The following is a 24,729-nucleotide window of genomic DNA, read 5'->3' on the forward strand; positions in this document are numbered from 1 at the left end:
AAGTCACAGAGCGGGGGCGGAAGTGAAGGGGCGGGCATGAGGCGGAAGTCGGAGTGGGTGGCAGGCCAGCCACAAAGCTCCTTTTCGGCGGCCGTAGAAGACGGACGAGAGGTGCGTCTGTGGCGGACAGGTGAAGGGTCTCGGCCTGTGGCAGCGGGGGGCAGTAGAAGAGGCGGCAGCTGGAGGGCCCGTCCCGTCGCTGTGTTAAGGGGTTTTTCCCCCCGTATCAAACCCAGGGTGGCACTAACGAGGCTTCGCTGCCCGATTCTCCTGCGCGCTGTGCGGCTGTCACCGCGGTGGCTGCGCTGCAGGCCCTTCTCCAGGGAGCGGCGGGGCTGCCTGCTGCGAGCTGCTCTTCCGGCCCCTTCTTGCCTCTGCCTGTAGCCCCAGGGAGTTGCCGGGGGAGCGGGGTCGTTCTCGAGCGTGAGGCGCCTTGCTGCACGGGGCGTGCACGGGAGGTCACCAGCCCTCTCGGCTGTGGGTGTGTTACGGGGCTGTGGGAGCACCCTGCCCCGAGGACAGAGTGGGGCTTGCAAAGGGGGTTTGCGTTGCCTTTCATCTTGCATGACTTGCATCTTGGGACGAACGCAGAAAACGTGTCCCAGTGTTCAGCCTTTTTGTTTCAGAGTAGCAGCCGTGTTAGTCTGTAACGGCAAAAAGAACAGGAGGACTTGTGGCACCTTAGAGCCTAACATTTATTTGAGTATAAGCTTTCGTGAACTACAACTGTGAACACATGCTACTGACCTTTGTATTAACAAACAGATACAGAGAGAGGCTGAACGAATTGACTTTCTTTACAGGCAAACAGCCAGTTTTACTAACTAGCTCCTTTAAATATTAGTGACCCTTCACTTTCACTCCAAGAGTTTGAGCTTTCATTTGAGTCCTCTCTCTTCCCCTTCCTGCTCCTGCTGATGCAGACATCAATTCTTGACTCATTGGGGACCAGCAGATAAGTTGTTTAGGACAGACTCATAACTGCTTGTGTATTAAGAACACTGCATACTGTGCTTATAAAATATAGATGTGTGCATTATCAGTTACTTTAATACCATAGTCACAGAATTGTGAGTTTGTTATGCTGAAACATTGTGGTTAATACCTTGTCTTTCAAGATTCTCCAATTAAAAAAAAATCCTGGTTGACCTGCTAGTAGCCCTACAGGGCCCATATCTTCCTTTGGTTTTGCAGGACATTGAATGTGTCTTAAAATAGTTCTTTCTGTTGGAAAAAAAAATCTGTTTTATATCATTGATTTTTGCATAATAATTTGTGGCCATATAAAATTGAATATGGTGTTTCCATCCACAGAATGGAGACTGATTACAATCCCATGGAGTTGTCCAGTAACACAGGGTTTGAAGAAGATCCTGAATATAAGGACATTGAAGGAACAGATGTGAAGGATATGAGACTAGAGGCGGAAGCTGTTGTGAATGATGTTCTGTTTGCTGTCAGCAATATGTTTGTCTCAAAAAACCTTCCATGTGCAGAGGCTGTGGCATATATTAATGTGGAGACAAGGGAAAGAAACAGATATTGCCTGGAGCTCACAGAAGCAGGACTTAGGGTAACCCGTTTATCCTTTTATAAAGCTTATTTGTTTACAATAAATATTAATTGAAAGGTGTCTAGTAAAAGTTTTCAGTTGTCATCAAAGCAGCATAGGCTCTTTTCTTTATTGAATACATTTGAGACTCTTTTTTCATATTTCAAAATTCAGCGTTTAAGGGAACTACTATTATGCCATTTCAATTAAATCCAAAAGGGGAAGATTTTACACACTTGTCTTGCCAAAGCGCATCTTACATGAATGGAAAAATGTTAAGTTAGAACTGATGCAATGACCACTATTTCAAGTAAAGCTCTGTATGTTGTAACAGTGATTATGCCCTGCATAACTGGGGTATGGTATACAATATTTTTCTCTGCATGGTTTTATCTTGATTCTATGTTTCACTAACATGGGCTGAAAGCAGTAACTGGTGCTAAAGTTAGGCATTAGATAAAGATGATAACTTCTTAAAAAATAAATTTCTGACCAGTTGACACAACCCTGGAACCTAAGAGCTGAGGCTTGTGGTATCCTTGACATGTGCTATTGTGCCTCATTTTACTTTCAAAACTGAAGTGTTTAAGCCCCATAATAATCCATTAACTCTTAGCTAAAGTAGAGGGTACGTTTTAGCACCCTGTTTAAAGAAGTGAGGTAATGCCCATCCTCATGTTTTCTCCAATGCTTTTAGTTTAATAACCCAACAGTTAACCTAGATTATGAAAAGCAGGCATTTATCAGAAACATCTACAGAATGATAAAGATGGAAGTAGATAACTGAAATGTTTGGTGTTACAGGTGACTTTTTTACTGTAAAAAGAAAAGGAGTACTTGGGGCACCTTAGAGACTAACCAATTTATTTGAGCATAAGCTTTCGTGAGCTTCACAAAATAAATAAATAAATTGGTTAGTCTCTAAGGTGCCCCAAGTACTCCTTTTCTTTTTGCGAATACAGACTAACATGTCTGCTACTCTGAAACCTTTTTCACTGTAGTTCTTCAATCTTCTAGTCCACAGTTGTCTGAGAAAAGTGCACAACAATTGCAGCAGGCGTAAGAAAAAGTAGATGATATTGTGCCCACATCAGACTGCATTTTATAGAACAGACTACTGTAATCTTAATGAGAAACACTAATTATTGATTTCTATGTATGCATCTCCCATTCACACTATTTAAATTGCTTGTGTGGTGAAGTGAACTTCCAGCCAAATTCAAAAGTAAGCCTCTGTATATTTAGTGTCTTTGGTGGTCTCAATTTTTGTGAGAACAGAATATTGGAAACTCCTTTAGAGGATGAATTGTTACTTAACGTCTTGAGTAGGGAAGAGGAAGTATAGGCTTTATTGAACCAACTTCTCTTGGTAAAAGACAAGCCTTCGAGCTTACACAGAGCTTTTCACTTTTTCAGAGCTTGTCTACACTTGAAGTGCTAGAGTGGCACTGCTGTGCCGCTATAGGCCTTCAAGTGTAGACACCATCTGTGGTGATGGGAGGGGTTCTTCCATCAGCTTAAGTGATCCACCTCTCTCGGAGAGGTTGTAATTAAGTTGACGGAAGGATTCTTCTGTCAACCTAGTACTTTCTACATCCGGGGTTAGGTCAGCTTAACTACATTGCTCAGGGGGTGTGGATTTTTCTCACCCCCTGAGCGACAGAAATGTGTCAACCTAACTTTTTAGTGTAGACCAGGCCTGAGTGTCAGTTAAATACACTTCACCTTGAATGATCTCCTACGTGTTAACTATTTATGTCGGATAGTCTGTTCCATGTTGTAGTTAGCTGTGACACTAAGTGCCTTTCAAGACCTGAAGAGGAGCTTTGTGTAAGCTCAAAAGCTTGTCTTTCACCAACAAAAGATGATATTTCACCCACCTTGTCTCTGGTATCCTGGGACCAACATGGTTACAACACTACAAACAAAGTATAGTATTGGTTTGTTGGGTCTGGCAATCCTTCATTCAGTGCACTAATGTGACTAATTTTGTGGGGGTTTTTTTATGGTTCCTATGACTAAATGACTAACTGCAAAAAAATTAACCATGGGTCTCTTTGCAACAGGTGGTGGGTTATGCTTTTGACCAGGCTGATGATGGCTTACAAACGGCGTATCATGAGACTGTCTACTCTTTATTGGACTCCCTTAGCCCAGCATATCGTGAAGCTTTTGGAAATGCACTACTACAGAGACTAGAAGCTTTAAAAAGGGATGGGCAGTCGTGATTCAGTCTGCAGTAACAAGCACATGTTGGGGAATGGTTAATAATAGTGGGAATTCTTAGTATGAGTTACTGAGATTTTCCTTTCGGATCTAGCCAGAAACGTATATCAAGCTTCATTTCTTGCCTGAACATCTAAGTTCCTTACAATAGAACTGACTTGTAAAATATGAATGTTGCTATGGATCTGCTTTGTCCACAAGGCTACTTTAAGCTATTTTGGTGGACTGTAGAAGTAGTACCTTTTTTGTTAAACTCTGCTGTAGATCATCAGTTGACAGTGACTTGCTTTCTACAGCATTTGAAGAAATTTGATCTCTTTCCAAAGCAATATGATCTAATATCTTATTCTAAGAAATATCTTAATTGGTACTGTGCAAATCTTGAATGCCATGTATGAAAGTAGTAATACTTTCTTAATGTCTATCTGTAAATTTTAACTCTGCTCCTTAAAACCAAATTTTAACTACTTGCTCTAGCTAAATTAATGGGAATTACTTTATTCCACTTAGAGGATATCTATTTCAGCTCAATTTTTTTGTAAGCAAACCTGAAAACTCTCTGCTTCATTCACAAGGTATGAACCTCACAATATCATACATCATTTGAACATTGCTTACTCTGAGTTTGCCTGTGCTTAAAATACTGCAGCCATGCCGCTGTAGCTGTGCCACTGTAGCACTTCAGCATCTCCTGTTGGAAATCCACCTCCCCAGGAGGTGATAGCTAAGCTGCCAGAAGAATTCTTCCATTGATCTAGCGGTCTACTCGGGGATTTTGGTCAGCTTAAGTGCACTACTCAGGGGTGAGGACTTTTTTATAGCCCTGACCGATGTAGTTAAACTGACCTGATTTCTAGTTTAGACCAGACCTTGGTGTCCTTGTTGAGTTAAAAGCAATGTTCAGTATTATTCAGTGTACCCTTGTTGGCGGCAACCACCAACCCGTAAACAAAAGATAACTGTTGGCATATGAATGTATCCTCTAAATTTGCAAATGATATAAGCACAGAAGAAAACAAGGAAGAACAGGTGACATTTTTTTTCTTAAATTTAGACCATACTAATAACTTTGGGAGGGGGTGGAAGACATTTTAGCCTGTTTACTATTCTAAACGTTTGTTTACATGATGTACAGAATATACTCAAGTATTTTTGCTTCAGTCTTTACTTTTTACAGTGCAGTGCTTAGGTATTCCTGTAAGGCTGCCCTCTTCTCCCTCAATTGTACAGTGTCCTGTCCTAAAGAACAGTAAGTATATAATGTCAATGCAGTGTATTGGTTTGAAACCTAAGGCTGTATGAAACATTCAGAGATTGATATTGAATTGGGAGACAGTCGCATATTTTCTATTTTATAAAAAAAATACAAAGATCTTTATAAACTTATTGTGCTACTGTAAGTTTTTGAATGTGTGGAAGAGATTTGGGTGTATGAATGGAAGAGACTTTGTGAAAAGTATTCAGTTGGTTTAAAGCACCAGTACTATTGAACTAGCATTCTATGATTATATGATCACTGTTTTGCACACTTGTACTATTCAATATCTATGCATCCTTGTTTATGTAATTCTGCCTTTATTTGTCTGTTTCATGCTAGAAAAAAAGTAAATGTGAATCCAAAGAGGGCTAGATTATCAGCTTTTGTAAATAAACATGCTCCACTGACTTCAACAGAACTAGACTGATTGACACCAGCTGAGGATCAGTCACATTAATTTGAGGGACCAGTTAACAAGTTGAGCATTTATTATAGTTTTGTGGCAATGATGCTGTAATTCTGACTGAGAAGGGACCTACAGTCAGAGCTTCTGTTTTCAAGTGTAATGTTTGTTTTATTATCTTAGTAGGTTGAAACAACTCATGTTAATATATAATTTTGTTAAAAGTATTTTCATGCTCTAAGAAAATGGTTCCTTTTTTTTTTTTTTTTTTTTTTTTTTTTTTTTTTTCAGTTTTGTGGCATGTGCTTTAATCCTCTATGAGGAAAATGTACTTTGCCAAGTTTATATCTTAATATCTACCCCTGTAACAACGCACCTGTTTATTTCAATGACTAGACACTTGAATAAATGCACAAACTTATGTATGATCCGCTTTTTATTCTCCTCCCCCAAAATTGAAAATGTATACCTATATCTTTCTAAACGTGCAAGTCTCAGACACACAAGTCAAGTAAACACATGGTAGCTTAAACAATACCTTTTGGCTGTAGTGTATAAATATATAAGAGCATTTAAAATTGATCTGCATTACTATTCAACATGCCAATGTAAAAAAGGGGTGGAGATCAAGTACTTAAACATTGGTGAACAACTTCAAGGATAGTATTACATTATAGTAACTCTTCACTTAATTTGAGTATGCCTATGGCTGACAAGGAATATTTTTATAGCTTTACAACAGAAATTGAGAAGCCTTTACCAGAAGGCATAAACTTGTTGGAAGGCTGTGTAAGCCGCAGATCTCACCTACTTCATAGAATCATAGAATATCAGGGTTGGAAGGGACCCCAGAAGGTCATCTAGTCCAACCCCCTGCTCGAAGCAGGACCAATTCCCAGTTAAATCATCCCAGCCAGGGCTTTGTCAAGCCTGACCTTAAAAACCTCTAAGGAAGGAGATTCTACCACCTCCCTAGGTAACGCATTCCAGTGTTTCACCACCCTCTTAGTGAAAAAGCTTTTCCTAATATCCAATCTAAACCTCCCCCACTGCAACTTGAGACCATTACTCCTCGTTCTGTCATCTGCTACCATTGAGAACAGTCTAGAGCCATCCTCTTTGGAACCCCCTTTCAGGTAGTTGAAAGCAGCTATCAAATCCCCCCTCATTCTTCTCTTCTGCAGACTAAACAATCCCAGCTCCCTCAGCCTCTCCTCATAAGTCATGTGTTCCAGACCCCTAATCATTTTTGTTGCCCTTCGCTGGACTCTCTCCAATTTATCCACATCCTTCTTGTAGTGTGGGGCCTAAAACTGGACACAGTACTCCAGATGAGGCCTCACTTCCCTAGGAAATAATTGACTACACTATAACTTGAAAATGAAAAGGGATTCTAGTCATGCACATAGTTGGGTTAGTATGCTTGTAATATGTGGGAATACTCTTAAATAGTTATACTAGAAAATGCTGCTGTGTGAAAAGGCTCAGTTGAAATGCTAATTAACAGTAGACCTTTTAGTACAATTCCGTACTTGTTTGCTTTATATACCTATCTGAATCCTTGATCCTGTGCTGCTGGGCATCTGATAAAGCCATAGATCTGTGAACGGATATACCTTCCATAAGGATGAGAATGGATAGGCTTTCAATTAAATAAAAGTGGGAATGGACAGCAAAACACAACCTTGGACATTATGAAAAGTCTCAAAGATTAGCACGGTTTAATCACTTTGAGACTATCTTATTAAGAGATTATAAACAGCTGCCTGCTCTAAGGATGTCTGTCAGTACTGAGGTCAACTCCATTCTTCAAAATGTTACCAAAGATTTTGTGCCATGCTGAAGAATGTGCTATGTACTTAGAGCTCTGAATTGTGGATATATCGGGACGAGAGCCCACTCCAGTTCGGAGTAGTATTGGAATGCAAATGTAAAATAGGATAAGAGGAGTTCATCTTTGTATAAAGAATGATGCTGTTGTTTATCTGCTATTGCTGATTATGCAGTACATATAAGAAGTGATAATCTAAAAGTTATTATGCATACCTCAAGTCTGTCTTTCAGCTAGTAGCTTGCATATTACAATTTTAAAAATACAAAATGCTCTTTTAAACACTATTTCTCAAACTTCAGTTGCAAACACCTAATAAGGTCAATGGAAGTTGTATCTAAAGCTCATATACTTAACAGTGCAGTCAGTTGTTTGATACAGTACACAAATAACATTTTTGCTAAGCAAACAAACTGCAAAAAGGTCAGATGCTGTTCTCATTGTAAAACTGCATTATATTAAAAAGTACCAGAGTTGGTGCTGAACTTTTTAGAGGCAGAGATCCTTCTAAAAAAATTGCTGCCTCTATAGCAACTTTTTCCTATAAATTGAGGACTGCTCAGTTGTAATGGGGGAAACCTAGGTCAGCCATTGTCGCATTCCCCTTCAGTACCTAGCCTGAGCTAAGAAAGCTAATGATCCAACTAATGGACTAAACTGGGTGATGAATCCTAGTCATGTGCCACCTGAGGCACGCACAGATGCTAAGAAGAAGTTGGAAGTGACAAAGGAAGAGAGAGACCTTGATATACTGGTTGCTCACAGGAGGACTATGAGTTGCAGCTGTGAAAAAGGCTAATGCAGTCTTAGGATGCAGTAGGTGAGGTATTCCCAGTAGAGATAGGGAAGTGACAGTACCCTTACACAAGGCAGGGATGAGATCTCTGGCATACTGTGCAATTCTGGTCTCTAATGTTTCAGAAAGATTAATTCAAACTGGAACAGGTACAGAGAAGGGCTACTGCGATGATTTTAGGAATGGAAAACCTACCTTATGAAAGGAGACTCAAAGAGCCCAACCAAAAGAAGGTTGAGGGGAGAGATGATTTGCAAAGACAGTAAGCTTGAAACATGGGATTAATTAACCTAAATGCTGAATATGTTCTTGTTTCTTCTTAAAGTGCTAGTGCATACATACACTGATAACATAATTGCTCAGTGGTGCATGAAGATGCAGAACTTGCAATATAGAGAATGTGAACTACGAGCAAGTCCACAACTGTAAAATGCCTTTTGGACATATTTATGATTTTAAGGCTGAAGAGACCTCAAGAGGTAAGGTAGACTATTCCCTGTGCTGAGGCAGGACCATATATTCATCTGACCGTTACTTCTGAAACATGTAATGGTAGTAACCAATTGTCTGATAAGCACAGAGCTGCTTTACCAGCACTGTTCCTCTTTCCTCTCCCGTTTTTTCTTAGGATGGGGGTGTGTAAAAAGTGCAGGGTTGAGGGACTTCTGGCCAGCCTTTATCTTCCACTTAATTCTCCTGTAAATCTGCACAGGCTAGAACCTTGATTTTTCAAACATCAGTCTTATGAACAACTGGTTTTATGAACTATTTTTCCCAACAGGAAAAAAAAAATCACATAACAAAAGTGATATCCTAATGCTTTCAGTGCCATGGAAATGCTTTGCCTCGTTTCAAAGGATAAGAAGAAAGTAATATAGTGCCCTATACTGCAACTTTGGTACTGAGACTTGGAGATACTCAATTTTATGAACTTCCATCTCCAGATAGTTCATAAAAGAGGGGTTCTACCATATTAGTGAAAATGCCTATGAAATACTGACCCTCTTATTTAAAAAACAAATAAATCCATATGAACATAAATGCTTCCTCCTCACCTACCTCAGCTCAGAGCTGGGCAAGTATCTTACTGACCTGGCCCACTCCAGTACGCCCCACTCTCGATTACAGCATGTGTTGTTTTAAAACGTCAAACTCTCTGCCTCTGTCATGATTCTCTCCCCTCTTGTTCCTGGACCGCCTCCACCATAGCTCTGTCTCTGTAGATCTTTGTCCCTCTTTTAGGGAATAGTTATAGGTTCGTGCCCTTTTCCCTTCTGTTCGACTCGGGCTCTGCCTACCCCAGTATCGGTCTCTCTCCCGGCTTTTGCCCAGGGAGCGGGAGCCTCCCTTCCCCGGAGGCGCCCTGGCACCAGCCTCGCCAGCTGCAGGGACCGCCCCCTGCCCGCCTCTTGGCCCGGCCCTGTGGCGGCCCTCCCCGATGCCTGGGCCGGTGCGGAGAAGGACGCTGCCGCTTGGCTCGGTCGCTTAGCAACGGCCCGGCTTCCCCGGCGAGCGCCATGGCGGCGGCGGAGGAGGAGGAGGCGGTGGCCGCGGCCGAAGGGACCGTTCGCAGCCAGAGGGTCTTTCTCAACCATCTGGACTCCTACAGCGGCAGCAGCATCGGGAAGGTGACCGCGGGGTGGGGCGTCCCTGGGAGGGGGCTGGGCCGCAGGATCCTTCCGAGCTCCCCTCAAGCCGCAAGCTGGGATACGGCCCCATCGCTGCCCACCCCCACGGGGCGTGAACAACCTGCTGGGGTGTGGCTGATGCCAGAGCCAGGGCTAGAGAGCGGCCCCATGACCCAGCACAAGGTGCTAGCCATCACCGAGAGCACAGCCTCCCTGGCATGGCAATACTCCTCCTGGAGCCACATGCTGGTGCCAGGGCACTTTTGCCAGCCCACATGCTTCCCTGGGCACAAAGGCACGTGCTGAGCTATGATGCAGGCAACATCACCTGGACCACAGGATCTCTTTAGTACCCCCATCATCAGCAACTGCTTGCTGGGCTACAAGGCTATAAGCACTATGGGGTGCCCCCCGCCAGTCCTCCCAAATGGGAACCGTATGCTGAGGTGCAATGTTAATAGATTTACATAGACTTAGAATCTCTCCTGTGCCCAGTGGCACATAGAGCAACCCATTTTTCCCACTGTTATCTCTCCGGAGAAAGATGTTTGACTGCATCGTAAGTTGTCTCCAGGATGGCAGCATCCTTTTCAGTGGTACTAGGATAAGTCATTCTTTGCCCTCCACACCTTCTCTTCCTAGAGTTGCCAGGTGTCTGGTTTCCAACCGGAATGCCTGGTCGAAAAGGGACCCTGGCAGCTCTGGTCAGCACTGCTGCCCGGGCTGTTAAAACTCCGGTCGGTCGGCGGTTCAGTGGGGCTAAGGCAGGCTCCCTGCCTGTCATGGCCCTGCACAGCTCCCGGAAGCAGTGGCATGTCCCTCCTCCAGCTCCTAGGCATAGATGCAGCCACGGGGCTCCGTGCACCAGCTCAGCAGCTTCCATTGGCTAGAAACAGTGGCCCATGGGAACTGCGGGGGCAGCGCCTGTGGACAGGGCAGCGCGCAGAGCCATCTGGCTGCGCCTCCACGTAGGAGCTGGATGGGGAATTTTCCATTGCTTATGGGAGCTGCTTGAGGTAAGCACCACCCGATCCCCCTCCCACCCTGCAAACCCCTCGATCCTAGCCCAGAGCACCCTCCTGCACCCCACACCCCTCATCCCCAGTGCCACTTCAAAGCCCGCACCCCCAGCTGGAGCTCCCCCGCATGCTCCAACCCCCTGCCCCAGCCCTGATCCCCCTCCCACCCTCCAAACCCCTCTGTCCCAGCCCGGAGCACCTTCCCGCACCCTGAACCCCTCATTTCTGGCCCTATCCTGGAACCCACACCCTCAGCCCAGATCCCGTACCCCCTCCCACACTCCAACCCTCTGCCTTAGCCCAGAGTCCCCTCCCTCACCCTGAACTCCTCATTTCTGGCCCCACCCTGGAGCCCGTACCCCCAGCCAGAGCCCTCACTCCCTTCCGCACCCCAATCCCCTGAGCCAGCCCGGTGAAAATGAGTGAGTGAGTGAGGGTGGATCGAGTGAGTAGGGGGCGTGGCCTTGGAGAAGGGGTGGGGCATGGGCTGGGCCTCATAGGAGGCGGGACAAGGCTGTTCAGTTTTGGGCGAGTAGGAAGTTGGCAACCCTATCTCTTCCCTCCTGGTGTAACCCAATCTCATACCTTGTAATTCTTTGATGACATTGCCAAACCACCATAGCTCTGTCTATCTAATTACTCAGTTCTCAGTTTGCTGATTTCTGTGGTGCAGCACTTCCACATTGGTTACATAATTTCTCCAATGAATTCCCAACAAAACTGGGGGAATTAATTCATCCTCTTGTTGTGTACTTCCACCATCTGCCATGTTACTGAAGCCTACAATAACGTTGGAAGGATAATAGCATAGCACAATCTCATTTTAGTGTGCAGATGTATTTTCTCACTCTTCCAGATGTTTGACAAACAGGAATTTGATCCACAGGCTTCACTGCGTTTTGCCTTCACTTCTTTACTAAGCTGGCCATTAGCAGATATTGTTCTTCCAAGATAGACAAAGTCATCAACTCTTTCCTAATCTTCTCCATCAATTACATTCTCCAATATTGACAGCATTCTCTCCTATTTCCATGGTCTTGCTCTTCTGTGTATTGCTTTATGCTCATAAAGTGTCTTTTCATTCCATCCAAGTTTGGTATCCAGTATGAATACATCATCTGCAAAATGTAAGTCTTGCAGCTTATCTCTGCCCCAAACAATACCAGTGTCCTTAGCAGCAGCCATCACTCTTCTCATCACAAAGTCTATGACAATGCAGAAGAGAAGTGGGGATAATATGCAACTTTGCCTTATGCCAGTAACAATCTTAACCCATTCTGTGTCTCTACTTTCTGTCCTGACACAGCTCACAGACTTGTCATTCAAAGCTTTTATTAAATTAATAATTTTTGATGGAATTCTATAGTGACTCAAGACCTTCCAGAGGACTTTTCTTTGGACATCAACAAACGCTGTTTTAAAATCAAGAAAGTTAAAAACCAGTTTCTGATGGCATTCTAGGCCTTTCTCAATCATCTTCTCAAGGTGAAAATCTGGTCTGAACACAACCCACGAGATCAAAATCTAGCCTGTTCATCCACAAGTATTTATCAACAGCAGTTTTCATCCTATTCAAAATGATAATGCAAAACACTTTTCCAAGTACAGATATGAGTGTCACCCCTCTCCAGATATCACAAATAAATTGGTCCCCCTTTTTAGGAATTTTGCAGATAAAACCTCTTCTCCAATCTTTAGGACAGATCTTATTTTCCCATTCTGTACAACCTGCACATGTAATTCACCATCACTTACTCTCTGACTTTTAACATTTTAGCATCTATCTTATCATAGCCTTTACTTCTCTTCAGTTGGTTTATGATCTCAGTTACTTCCTCAAAGGTTATTATTTTTAGTGATATAGGTGAAGGTATTTCTTCACATACCTCAGTGTATATTAGTGGTTCTATCTGGTTGAGCACAACCTGTAAATGTTCCATCCAGTGGGCTCTCTGTTCTTCCTTTGTGCTTAAAACTGTACCTTCTTGGGTATTCACGGTGGCACAATGGTTTAAAAATTGTGATGTCAGTTGTTTAGATATTAGAAAAAGCTTTTTAAAATACTCTTGTATGCCTCCTCAGCTTCCATCCATTCTCTTATCTCTTCTGGTTTATCTTTTAACTCCCTTGTTTTAGTCTGCATATTCTTGTTGCAGAATAGCTCTCACTGCTGTCAGATTCTTGTTGAATTCTCTCTCTAATTCCTTCCTCTCTTCAACAAGCCTCCATGTATTGGGCTGGAGTCAGTCTTCTTTCCTAGGTCTTCCCACCCTCACTGAAGTCCTGGCTGCATCCACACTTGCTTCTTTGAAAAACTCCCATTGTTCTTCTGTGACCTCCATGAGTGCCTTTAACTCTTAAGATCTGTTGCTAAGCTGCTGCTTGAAATTCACCTTCACTGCTGGATCTACTAACTTGCTAGACATATATGTACCCTCTGCCTTGCGTGATGTTACTTTCTTTAATTTTATTTTGATTGTCCCAATGTCAACATGGTGGTCACTTCTGACCTCAGCATAGGTATACACCCTGGTGTCCAACACTGATCTTTTCCAACACCTACTAAATAGTAACATGATCAAGCTATTTCTGGGTAAAGACATTATTTGATCTTCATGTCAGTTTGTCTATTCTTGTGTGGAAATAGTATAATTGCGTAGCCTTCAGAGTTCAGCAACATTTTTCCTATGGTCAGACTGGTCTGAGATGCCATGTCTGCCCGTAACATGTTCATATCTAGTATTTCATCACCAAGTCCATGAGGACAACAACGCTAATATTAGGAGCACAGTGGCCTTCCTAATTTTTCCCCCAGGACTATTTTGGACACAAGTTAGAACACAAGGTCATTGCTAGGTCCAGGCCCTCCCCCAACCCCACTCTGTTTCACCCAGTGGGAGAGCCACTTTCAGGGCTACAGTGCTAACACCAGGACCATCAGACCTCTCAAAAATGTGGCAATACTCTTCCAAGTTCAGGCCAAGTTTACACTAGAAACTATTGCCAATATAGTAAAGTCAGTTAGAAGTGTGATATACCATAGAATCATAGAAATGTAGGGTTGGAAAGGACCTTGAGAGGTCATTAAGTCCAGCTCCCTGTGCTGAGGTGGGGCTGGGGCAGAGATGTAAAGGGCCCAGGGCGGTAGCGGCGGCCGAGCCCTGGGCCCTTTAAATCGTCCCCGGAGCCCTGCCACCGCTTCCCCAGGGCTCCGGCAGGCTCCGGGGACGATTTAAAGGGCCTGGGGCGGTAGTGGCGGCCGGAGCCCCGTCCCTGGAGACCTGCTGCCGGAGCCCTGGGGAAGCGGTGGCAGGGCTCCGGGGACGATTTAAAGGGCCCAGGGCTCCGGCCGCCACTATCACCCAGGGCCCTTTAAACCGCTGCAAGAGCCCCCGGCTGCCGCTGTTACCCTGTGGAGAGGGAAGGAGGCACTCGCCGGTACAGGGCCCAAGGCCCCACCCCTTCCAGGGGCCAGAGCTGGCCCCAGCCCAGCCCCGTACCAGTAAGTCCCTAGACTTACTTTCATCCCTGACTAGACCAGTAATTCTGTCAAAGAAGGAAATTAGGTTTGTTTGGCATGATTTACTCTTGACAAATCCATATTGTCTATTACTTATTACCTTATTATCCTCTAGATGCTTACAAACTGATTGTTTAATAATTTGTTCCAGTACCTTTCCAGGTATCAAAGTTAGGCTGACTGGCCTATAATTCCCCAGGTCCTTTTTATTCCCCTTTTTAAACGTAGGTCCTTGTTTGCCCTTCTTCAGTTCTCTGGGACCTCACCAGTCCTCCATGAGTTCTCGAAGATAATTGTTAACTGTTCCAAGATGGCTGCAGCTAGTTCCTTAAGTACCCTAGGATGAATTTCTTTATGCCCTACCAATTTGAATATAGCTACTTTATGTAAATATTATTTAACCTGTTATTTCCCTATTCTGGCTTGTGTTCCTTTCCCCTAGTTAATATTAATTGTGTTAAGCATCGGTTACAATTAACTTTTTAAATGAAGACTGAAGCAAAATAGGCATTAAACTCTTCAGTCTTTTTTATGTCAGCCATTATTAGCAGTCCTTCCCCACTAAGTAGTGACCTAAACTTTCTTTCATCTTTTTCTTGCTCCTAATATATTTATAGAACCTCTTCTTGTTGCATTTTATGTCCCTTGTTATGTGTAACTCATTTTGTGCTTTAGCCTTTCTTTTGTTCTATTCCTTAGCAATTTGTCCATGTTTCCATTTTTTGTAGGTTACCTTTTTAATTTTCAGGTATTAAAGAGCTCCTGATGAAGCTATGTTGGCATCTTAATATTATTTCTAACTTTTTATTGTGTATATGTATTTTGCAACTTTTCTATACCTCCAAAAGCCCTAGTTTTGTAGATGCAGTTATAACAGCATAAAAGTATTTTTGCCAATACAGCTTATTTCGTTCAGGGAACTGCTCAATTCTATGCAAAAGCATCTTTTCCATGTATTAGCCATATCTAAACTCAGAGGGTTTCCTTGTATAGTTGTACAGAAAAAACTTTTTTTATTGTAGTCCTGGCATTTCTCACTTATGCTTAAAGGACCTGTAACTTACAGTAGACTGTGCAAATCTTCATAATATAGTATTTTCTCTCCTTTCTTACATGCTTTCATGAGCAATGAAATAGTTAACAATATTGATGTTTAAAGTTTTATTACTCCTTATCTGAATTAGCCTTCATTTAAATGAATGGGGTCGGTCACACCTCAGAGTTATTGTTTCAGTTTCTGCAAACACTGGCCAGTTCACTTTTTTGAGTTACTCTCAACAGCCACAGCAGCTGAAGTCTTTTTTTTTTAATAAAAGCTGAGACTCTGGAGAACAAGAAGGCAACATGAAAAGGGTACAAGGAAATTGTGCCATCATGCTGTACTAGCATGCAAACCTAATCTGAGCCCTGCTTTCTGATCTACCGTTGAGCTTTGACATCTTTGAATAGCATTGTCATAGTCACACTGAACAGAACTTGGTATCACAAAAGTGGGATTTTGAACAACCCATGCTCCACAGTGAGTTAAGAAGCTCATTAATTCAGCCTTCTAATAGTGTACACCATTTATTTCTCATGTCAGTGGCTTTCAAAATACTGGAATTAAATATGTCACAAGTATAACAGTGTTGTTTTTTATTTTGCGTGATTTGCCTTCACCCTCAGAACTGTGTAATTCTTAGGTTTCTTCAATTAAAGTTTTACAAAACCAATGTTTCATGATATGTCAGGGAAAACATTTTTTTTTGGTCATCTATTTGGATTTAAACACCATCTCTCATACACACGCTAGCCATTGTTTGCAACTTTAATGGTTGCAGCTTGATACTCAAACACTATCTAGCTGCTAATAAGTGACACCAAGCAGTGTTAGTATAAACAAAAGTGAAACTGACTAGTCTGTTTTAATTGTTTTAACTGAGGCTAATGCAAAAAGCAAACCGTGCAAATAATGACCATGCATTTATATTTAAAAATTATTTCAGTCTTAAAATGCTTCAATGTACAGATGTGATAAAACCAGGATAGAAACCCTTTACAACCACAGACCCTAGACTAGGATTTAAAATGTGATGTGAGAATGTGTTAACTAATATGTTTCCAAAGTTTAGCATTGGCAAGGCTGTATATACGTTAGGCTGGCCCCAAGATTTAACTCACCAGTTTAGCATGTGTTAAAGTCAGTGTGCCTTGTTTACTCTAGACTTTTAAAATGTGTTATTTTATTTTAGTCTAGACAAGTTCTGAAGAGAAATTCACATATCTTTGTTCCTTAGGGAAGGAGAGAAATAACATAATTTTTATTATGAATCTTGACACCAGTACTAAATGCTTTGATCCTTTAGCTTCTTATACATGGATGGGCAGCTGCACTATACCCAGAGCCCCACTGACTTCCTTGGTTAAGTTGTAAGCCCATATGAAGTCATCTGTAGGATTGGGGCCTAATTTTGTACAGTGCTTAGATACCAAGGTGATAGATTCCCTGATTATATTGGATAAATATAGAAAGAAATTTGAGAGAATTCAGATTTGTATCCCTGAATCCAAATTAGTTCTGTGGTTTTGGTCCCTCCTTGAATCCAGTTCAGGATCTGATGTGAACAAAATCTTACATGAATAGCTGTTATCAAGATCATTCAATCCAAGATGGCAGAAATCTCATGAGAATCACACACATGGTTTTTGAGTAACAGCCGTGTTAGTCTGTATTCGCAAAAAGAAAAGGAGTACTTGTGGCACCTTTAGAGACTAACCAATTTATTTGAGCATAAGCTTTCGTGTTGCATCTGATGAAGTGAGCTGTAGCTCACGAAAGCTTATGCTCAAATAAATTGGTTAGTCTCTAAGGTGCCACAAGTACTCCTTTTCTTTTTACACATGGTTTTTGGGACTTTCAAATCTGATTGATTGGTCTATAAATCCCAGATCTTAACTACAGAACACTCCCTTGGCTCATCTCTACCCAGGTGTTAAGTAAACAAGTCAAGATTTTTAAAGGAATTTGAAGCAGTGTTTCTTAAATGAAATGCAACTATAATTTCCTGCCATAGGCATTGTCTTTTTTTAAAAAGTGAGCAATTGCTGAAGGACATCAATGAAAAGCTGATATCTTAATCTGTGAAAAATTACGTTCGAACCTTAACGTTACAAATACCTTGGGAATGGAGGTTCTTTGTAGTTCTGAAATGTTCGTAACTCTGAACAAAACATTATGGTTGTTCTATCAAAAGTTTACAACAGAACATTGATTTAATACAACTTTAAAACTTTACTATGCAGAAGAAAAATGCTGCTTTCTTTTTTTTTTTAGTAGTTTACATTTAACACAGTACTATACTGTGTTTGCTCTTTTTTGTCTCTGCTGCTGCCTGATTGTTTACTTCTGGTTCCAAATGAGGTGTGTGGTTGACTGATCAGTTTGTAACTCTGAGGTTCTACGCAGTGTTTCTCAAATGCAGCCACCGTGGCCGCAAGTGGTCATCAGGGGCTTTTCTTGCGGCCACTGCCTCCTGGGCAGTGGTTGAGGGGGACCCTGCCACTCCCCCTCCCTCGCCCCCCCGAGACACAAATGCTGGAGAAGCAGGCAGCTAGTGAGTTCCCCACCTTCCTGGGGACAGTAGGGTCGGGCTCCAGTCCTGGGGTGGCGGGAAGCAGGCTCTGGCCATGGAGTTCTAAATCCCAGCTGTGGGGCTCCCCCTGCATCACCCCTGGTGCCCACTGCCTCTGCTGGCCTGTCATGCATCTCCCTGTCTCCCAGTTCCCCCCATCGACCTTCCCATCAAAGGCTTAATTTGTCCCCGGGCTTGCCAGGACTGAGTAAGTCTGCTGCTGTGAAAAGTGATATTTGTATGTTTGTTAATATCACTTTTCACAGCAGCAGACTTACTAGCTAGCAAATCTTTTTTAAAAAGCAAAAGAAACAACAACAAAAAAGTCAAGAACCTTCAGAACACCTTATTTGTGTTTCTGTTCTGGTCCAGTAAAGAATAGAGACAACTGTACATTATTTTTATTGTTGAGTCTGTAAAAAGATTTAATAAATTACAATAATTTGGACATAGGTATGTGCATATTTATTTATTTTTCCTAAAGTTAATTAAGAATTTTAGGAAAAATTGTTAGTGTGGCCACCAGCAAGAGTTGGTGGCCGCATTTTGAGGCCACCAAAAAATTTGTTGTGAGAACCCCTGTATCTACTGTACCTGAAATAAACACAAATTGTGCATTAATATTGAAGAGGGAAATTGTTTACCATGTGTACAGATATTAAACTGAGTCTCCTTTTATTTATAGATCATTTTTTCTGTCTCGTTTGTTGTAGTATTTATCTAACTGTGTTGCTGGAGCATCACTTGAAGAAGTGGGAGAGGAAGAAGAAGAAGAAGAAGATGAAATTATGTCAGTTATAGATGTTACTCTCAGTAAACCAAAGGAGGGAGCCTACCAAATAGTGGGGACTCTTTCTAAGGCACAGAGTATGAAACCAGATTTTGCTCAGGAAACTTACACAGTGAGTAACAGTCTTGTTAAATTGGTAGTAAATAAATATTTTTGTCTTTTTAGGTCATCTTTAAGACAAACTTTGGATTACTCCAAACCATAAAAATATATATATATATATATAATATATATTGTAGACTTGTGAGTATGATTTATATATTTCTAAAATTATTTTCTACGTGTTCTTTTAGAAGTACTACATTTGTATTTTATTCTCCCTCGTTCCTGTACAGCCTCTTTCTAGGTGATCTCATCAGCTCACAAAGGGCCTGATCCACAGAACACTGAAATTAATGGAAAGACTCACATTGCTTTAAGTGTGCTTTGGATCAGATCCACAATGGATAGAATGGTTTCAGAGGGGTAGCCGTGTTAGTCTGTATCAGCAGAAAGAAGGAGGAGTACTTGTGGCACCTTAGAGACTAACAAATTTATTTGAGCATAAGCTTTTGCAGGCTAAAGCCCACTTCATCAGATGCATGGATAGACTGACATCTCTATGCTAATGACTCACTTGTCTACTTTTCTACTCCTAGCTTGTCTTTCTACATCCAGACATCTCAGCCTCTTTCTCTGACATCTCCTTCTCACTATCACTTTAACCTTAGAATGGCCAAAACTGAACTCCTTGTCTTTCCTCCCCACTTTATCCATTTCTTCATACTTCATGGAAATGATGTGTTTGTTTATTATGTGAGCAATGTGAGATGTATGATGGCTTTAAGTATTCACTGAAGCCAAGATTTCAGCAGTGACTTGTTATTCTGAATGCCTCAAGAATTGAGTGCCCGACTTGAGACACCTAAATGACCAATTTTGGGCAGGGGAACTCATTCTTTCTATAAAAGATTATTGGGTTGTTGGGTTTTTTTTTCTCCAGATCTCTACTCGAGAAGAACTTCTAGGTCACCTACTTGAGTGTGATGTCATTATTTATAACATCACTGAAGATGCAAATCAAATTGAAGAAGCTACTTGGGCTGCTTCTGGTTAGTATAATCAGTAACTGAACAGAAAACTCCCTGTTATGCAGCAATCAGAATTTGCAATAGAAACTTAGTTAAATAAATTGAGATTTGTAATTTGCTATGATATGAAACCGGGTTCCTAGATGAAAGAGCAGTATGGAGAAATGGTGAACTTTAATTACTGCAACACACATTGGATAGGACACATTTGTACTTCAAAGGAGTCAGTAAACTTTTGATCAAGTCACAAGACAATGGCAGCCAAAAATAAATACAAATGTATTTTAAAGGGAAAGCTATTAAATCAATGTACATTTTATTCTCAATGAACAGAGTAGCATATTTGTGACACAGAGTGTAAAACTCCATCAAATCAGAATTCTCCATTCACCCTACTAGTCGTATTTTGCTTTGCTGTCTTTTGACAAGATATCTCAAACCTCATTATCAGAAAGATAGCTTTCTTTCCATTTCCGGCTTGTTGGTTTCCTAGCAGCAAAGAATGCATCTTCCACCAAGATGCTTTACAGCAGCTGGACCACATATTAATTTGGATATGCAATTAAAATGTGAAATGGTTAAATTCTGTTTACAGTACAATGCATCCTTTATTAACAGTGCTCATGTATAGCTTTGCTTTGGACTCTGTGGGGACACTCTGCAATGCAGCAAGTAGAGGGTTTGACAAGACAGGAGAGGGGGAAAGGCACAGGAAAAAATCTGCAGCTATGCAGATCCTCCAATCCTCCTCTCATCTGGGCTTCTTAAGGGGCCATGGTGCCTTCTCTACCTGTTGAGCTGGAATAGCCTCCATCAAATGGCTCCATAGCCACTCTGTGACCTGATAGGGGACATTTATTTCCTTCAAACAACTGCCTACTGCCCAGCTAATCTGTTTGGGTTGGTAGTTGGGTGGAAGATTTTCCCCTTTGCCATTCATATCGACATCAAGATTCCGTATTTTGCAAAACAATTTCAACTATATTTTGACTTAAAACTTCAGTAGAACCATTATGACCCACCACTTGCTATTATACACCCGACAATTTAACCCATGTTAACTGCTTTGCAAAAGATTCCTGCAGTGAAAATGAGAAGGTATTCATATAACATTTAAGACAATTATACTTGCATGTTTACAGTGTAAATATATAGGTCATATCATAGTTATTTGAGTGGAAAACAAATAAACCTTAACCCTAACTATATTATTTAGCTCTGGATTAAAATAAGGGGGCTGCATTATTAGAATAATTCTATAATGTTTTATTCTAACCATGAAAGCAATACATATTTTAGTTTGCTATCAAGATCACAGTGATTCATCTTTATTGACAAGTGATTTTTTTCACAGTATATCTTAAGGGAAGAGATGATAATTTCTGGCAATTTAATCCTATTATATTATCTTAATTTGCTAAGCAATAAGAAATATGTATTTAATATCAAACTTAATGACAGTTATTTGCGGGGAAAAGTTATGTCACATTGAACATTGTAGTAACTGTTATTGTGGAACGTTATTACTTGAAAACATAAATACAGTAGAAGTAATGCTGCTTACAGTAAAATAAGCACTTCACTAGGAGGGTGGTGAAGCACTGGAATGGGTTACCTAGGGAGGTGGTGGAATCTCCTTCCTTAGAGGTTTTTAAGGTCAGGCTTGACAAAGTCCTGGCTGGGACGATTTAGTTGGGGATTGGTCCTGCCTTGAGCAGGGGGTTGGACTAGATGACCTCCTGAGGTCCCTTCCAACCCTGATATTCTATGATTCTATGATTCACTTTGCTTTGATTATACAGCAGTACATGGAGAGGTACTACATTTTGAGAAACGAAAGTTATTTATCTTAGTTTCAACAATAATGACATGGGCACGAAGCAAACCTCTTGACCCAGTAAGTAATATTCATTTTTGCTGAATATTCTCTTTTCTGTTAAATATTTGTAGTATGTACCCTAGTTGTAATGAACATGGTCAACATCAGCAAACTTATTTTCACTGTTGATTTTTGCACCTATGTCACTGACTGCAAAACTTTGAGTTTATATATGTATACATATAGTAAACTAATTAAATAGACTATTCGTGTGTGGAGTTACATGTAAAATTTACAGGATTGGGACCATAGATAACCAGGTGTGGCATTTTGTAGCATCTTTTTGACATTCACAAATTTAAAGTCTTTCTGAAACTGTATATGTTAATGATGTGAGAAGCAAACTTCAAGATTTTGTTATGCTTGTTTTCCTTTTAAATAGTTTTGATACATCTACATTTTTAAAAGCGTTGATCATTTGATTTTTTTCTCAAAGATTTCGAGAGTTTCTTTTTTATACATGTTTAAAAACAGAGGCTTTTTATATACAATGTAAATTGAATTTAAAATGACTGTGTACTTTTTAAAAATATCTTGGTTTTAAGCCATGTAGAACTTTTTGAATGGTTTTTCAGGAAAGTAGGACATTTTTCTTAGAGTTTTTTCTCTACAGGATGATTCAGAAATTCCTTTTACTGAAGAAGATTATCGCAGAAGAAAACCTCACCCTAACTTTATGGACCATGTAAATGCTGAAAAAGTGATTATCAAACTTGGAAAAACAGTAAGTACTGTATCACAAAATAACCTATTTGAATGCAGTTCTTTTTTACTTAAACTGAAGAATAACATCATCTTAATAATAGAAATTGTCTGCAATGTTTAACTGATTTCTGCAAGTATGTTAACTCCTTGATAAATGTGAATAGCTCCCAGTGGTGGTAATGTGAAATGTGTAAAAATACTGAGAAGGGAATTGACCCTTTAGAGATTTAAATGTGTGTGTTTATTTTATATTAACCTATTTCCACTACAAATTCATGCTGTTTTACTGAGTCAATGAATAAATCATACTTATTTCATAAGATATGTGTTCATGTATTTGTTATATTAGAAATAGAATTGGAGTTGGGGGCTTTTATGGGGAAAAGACAAGGGTGTGGAAGGGTGGGGGAAAGGGAATTTAGAATGTGTAATTTGAAAAGAAGAACAGCAGCAAATAAATTCTGGTTAGTTACTAAGTTATTGTTATGTCTAATTTAAATACTTTGAAGGTTCTCAGATAGATACTGTGGTGATGGGGCACATAAATTCTGAGCAGTGAGTATCTAGACAGACTCTGATCTTGCAACAGGCTGTGTGCCGCCAGACTGCTGTGTCTGCATGGAGCCTCATTGGCTTGTGTGTACTCCATTGCAGAATCAGGGCCACATACTCATCCCAAACACCTAGTGTGCATATCATCACTCTGATCACTTTGCATGCATGTTATAACTTTTTCCCCTCACCCTTCATCTGTCTTTGTCTTTTTTAGATTGCTAAGCTCCTTCGGGAAGACACTGTCTCTCTTCATGTTTGATCACTATTGCCATATAAATAATAATAACAGCAGTCCAATTCCTGCTCTCCTGGCTCATACTAAATTCCTTAGAGCATTGTAGAGGTTAGAGCAGAAAACTGGAAACCAGGAAATACAAGTGTGTACTCTAGGGAAAACCACTCATTCTGTATAGACCTGGCCTTGCAAGATGCTCAAAGCCTCCAAGAAATATTTAGATGAGGGCACCATGAGACATGAAAGCATTCATCTCTTTGTAGGGGGAACTCACTATCTTACAGGGTTAGGCTGTACATAAGCTTGGACATCAGTCAGTCTAGTTTGGGCCGGGGGGGAATGATGACCTCACCAAAAATGAATATTTTTACTCTGAATTAAGTGTAGCACCCCTTGTTCTGAGAGAGAGAATGGCACTGCAAATCATACTTGGTTCTCATATGGCTAATGACAATACAGAACATTAGCCATGGCATGACAAGACAATCAACAATATTGTATAAAGTGCTGTGGCAAGCCAAAAAAAATTGCCTTTACTTCCCTGATATGTATGTTATGAAATTTCCCTCACAGGCACAGTATTACCCATTATGGGGGCCAGAGGTTACACCTGGCCTCCAAAGTGTCTGACATTGGCCCTTATGAGAAAAAATATACTGGAATAGATGGACCACTGGTCTGAATCTGTGTGGCTATTCCTATGTGCTAAGTCTGTGCCTAACCAGGCTACTAAAGGTGTTAGTATATAATTACCTTTTAAACTGGTGCATGCATCAGAGAAGAATGTTGGAAAAGCTTTCTCGTGGCATTATTTTGCAGCGATAGGAAAACTTTCTTGTTAATTAGTCTGAAAAATAACCACATGAAATCTCTTTGTCTTTGTTGTGACAACATTCAGCTTGGGACATTCAGTACAAAGAACAAGACAAATACTAACACAGAAATGGTTTACAATGGCTAGAATGGTTTCAGTGGTAGCCGTGTTAGTCTGTATCAGCAAAAAAAACGAGGAGTCCTTGTGGCACCTTAGAGACTAACAAATTTATTTGGGCATAAGCTTTCATGGGCTAGAACCCACTGCATGGCTAGAATGTGACATCTAGTGGCTTTAAAGAATATTGCAAAAGAAGTTGAAGAGCACTGTTTGTCAGATAGAGGTCTGCAATAGAGGTCTTCCTACGGGATGGGGAGCAGGCAAATACTGGACACAACGTTGGTATATAATACTTTAAATGCTTTTTATTGATAACAAAACAAACCTTACTTTACAGTTCTATTTGATAATTTTGCATTTGTACACATTGTATTGCTAGTACAGTTTTATTGTTAATCTTAGACGCACCAAATAGATTTACATTTAGAGATGTTTTTAAGGCTTGGGCTTGTTTGAATTGGAGTTTTACACTTCTAATATTTTGTTTCAATAGTGCACCAAAATTGTGTTACATGTGTCTGTATAGCCCCCAAACTTTACCCAACGCTGACATTTTCCCTTGTAACATCTTAATATTAAATGAGTTTAAAACTTCAGCTTCAGCACCAGTACCACCTACCATATATTTTCCTATACTTTTTTTTATTTTGTATGGTTCTGTTTCCCCATTGTTGTTGCCACGCTTGTAATCAAGGCAAGGCATATTGCATGCACTCC

General features: G+C 40.9%; 2 protein-coding genes across 3 annotated transcripts in view; both read left to right on the forward strand.

Moving 5' to 3' along the window:
• The first annotated feature begins 10 nt into the window (after nucleotides 1–10).
• GSKIP (GSK3B interacting protein) lies at nucleotides 11–5,160 on the forward strand. 2 transcript variants are annotated; one of them, XM_084632624.1, is made up of 3 exons: nucleotides 11–111; nucleotides 1,315–1,573; nucleotides 3,619–5,160. In XM_084632624.1, the coding sequence occupies exons 2-3, from the start codon at nucleotides 1,316–1,318 to the stop codon at nucleotides 3,778–3,780; spliced, it is 420 nt and encodes a 139-aa protein (XP_084488750.1). In that variant the 5' UTR covers nucleotides 11–111; nucleotide 1,315; the 3' UTR covers nucleotides 3,781–5,160. The 2 variants fall into 2 exon arrangements, with proteins under 2 accessions (XP_084488750.1, XP_084488751.1); XM_084632625.1 differs by having other exon boundaries at nucleotides 34–130.
• Nucleotides 5,161–9,498: 4,338 nt separating this feature from the next.
• The window catches only part of AK7 (adenylate kinase 7), a 63,509-nt gene continuing 48,278 nt past the window's right edge, over nucleotides 9,499–24,729 (forward strand). Inside the window, exons 1-5 of the mRNA XM_084632384.1 lie at nucleotides 9,499–9,694; nucleotides 18,558–18,746; nucleotides 19,617–19,725; nucleotides 21,507–21,601; nucleotides 22,197–22,307. Coding sequence (XP_084488510.1) covers nucleotides 9,584–9,694; nucleotides 18,558–18,746; nucleotides 19,617–19,725; nucleotides 21,507–21,601; nucleotides 22,197–22,307 — 615 coding nt within the window. The 5' untranslated portion in view covers nucleotides 9,499–9,583. The remainder of the gene's footprint in view (nucleotides 9,695–18,557; nucleotides 18,747–19,616; nucleotides 19,726–21,506; nucleotides 21,602–22,196; nucleotides 22,308–24,729) is intronic.

The sequence above is a fragment of the Lepidochelys olivacea genome (genome assembly GCF_965140295.1).
Source record: "Lepidochelys olivacea isolate rLepOli2 genome assembly, chromosome: 6".
In the NCBI taxonomy this organism is placed as follows: domain Eukaryota; kingdom Metazoa; phylum Chordata; order Testudines; family Cheloniidae; genus Lepidochelys; species Lepidochelys olivacea.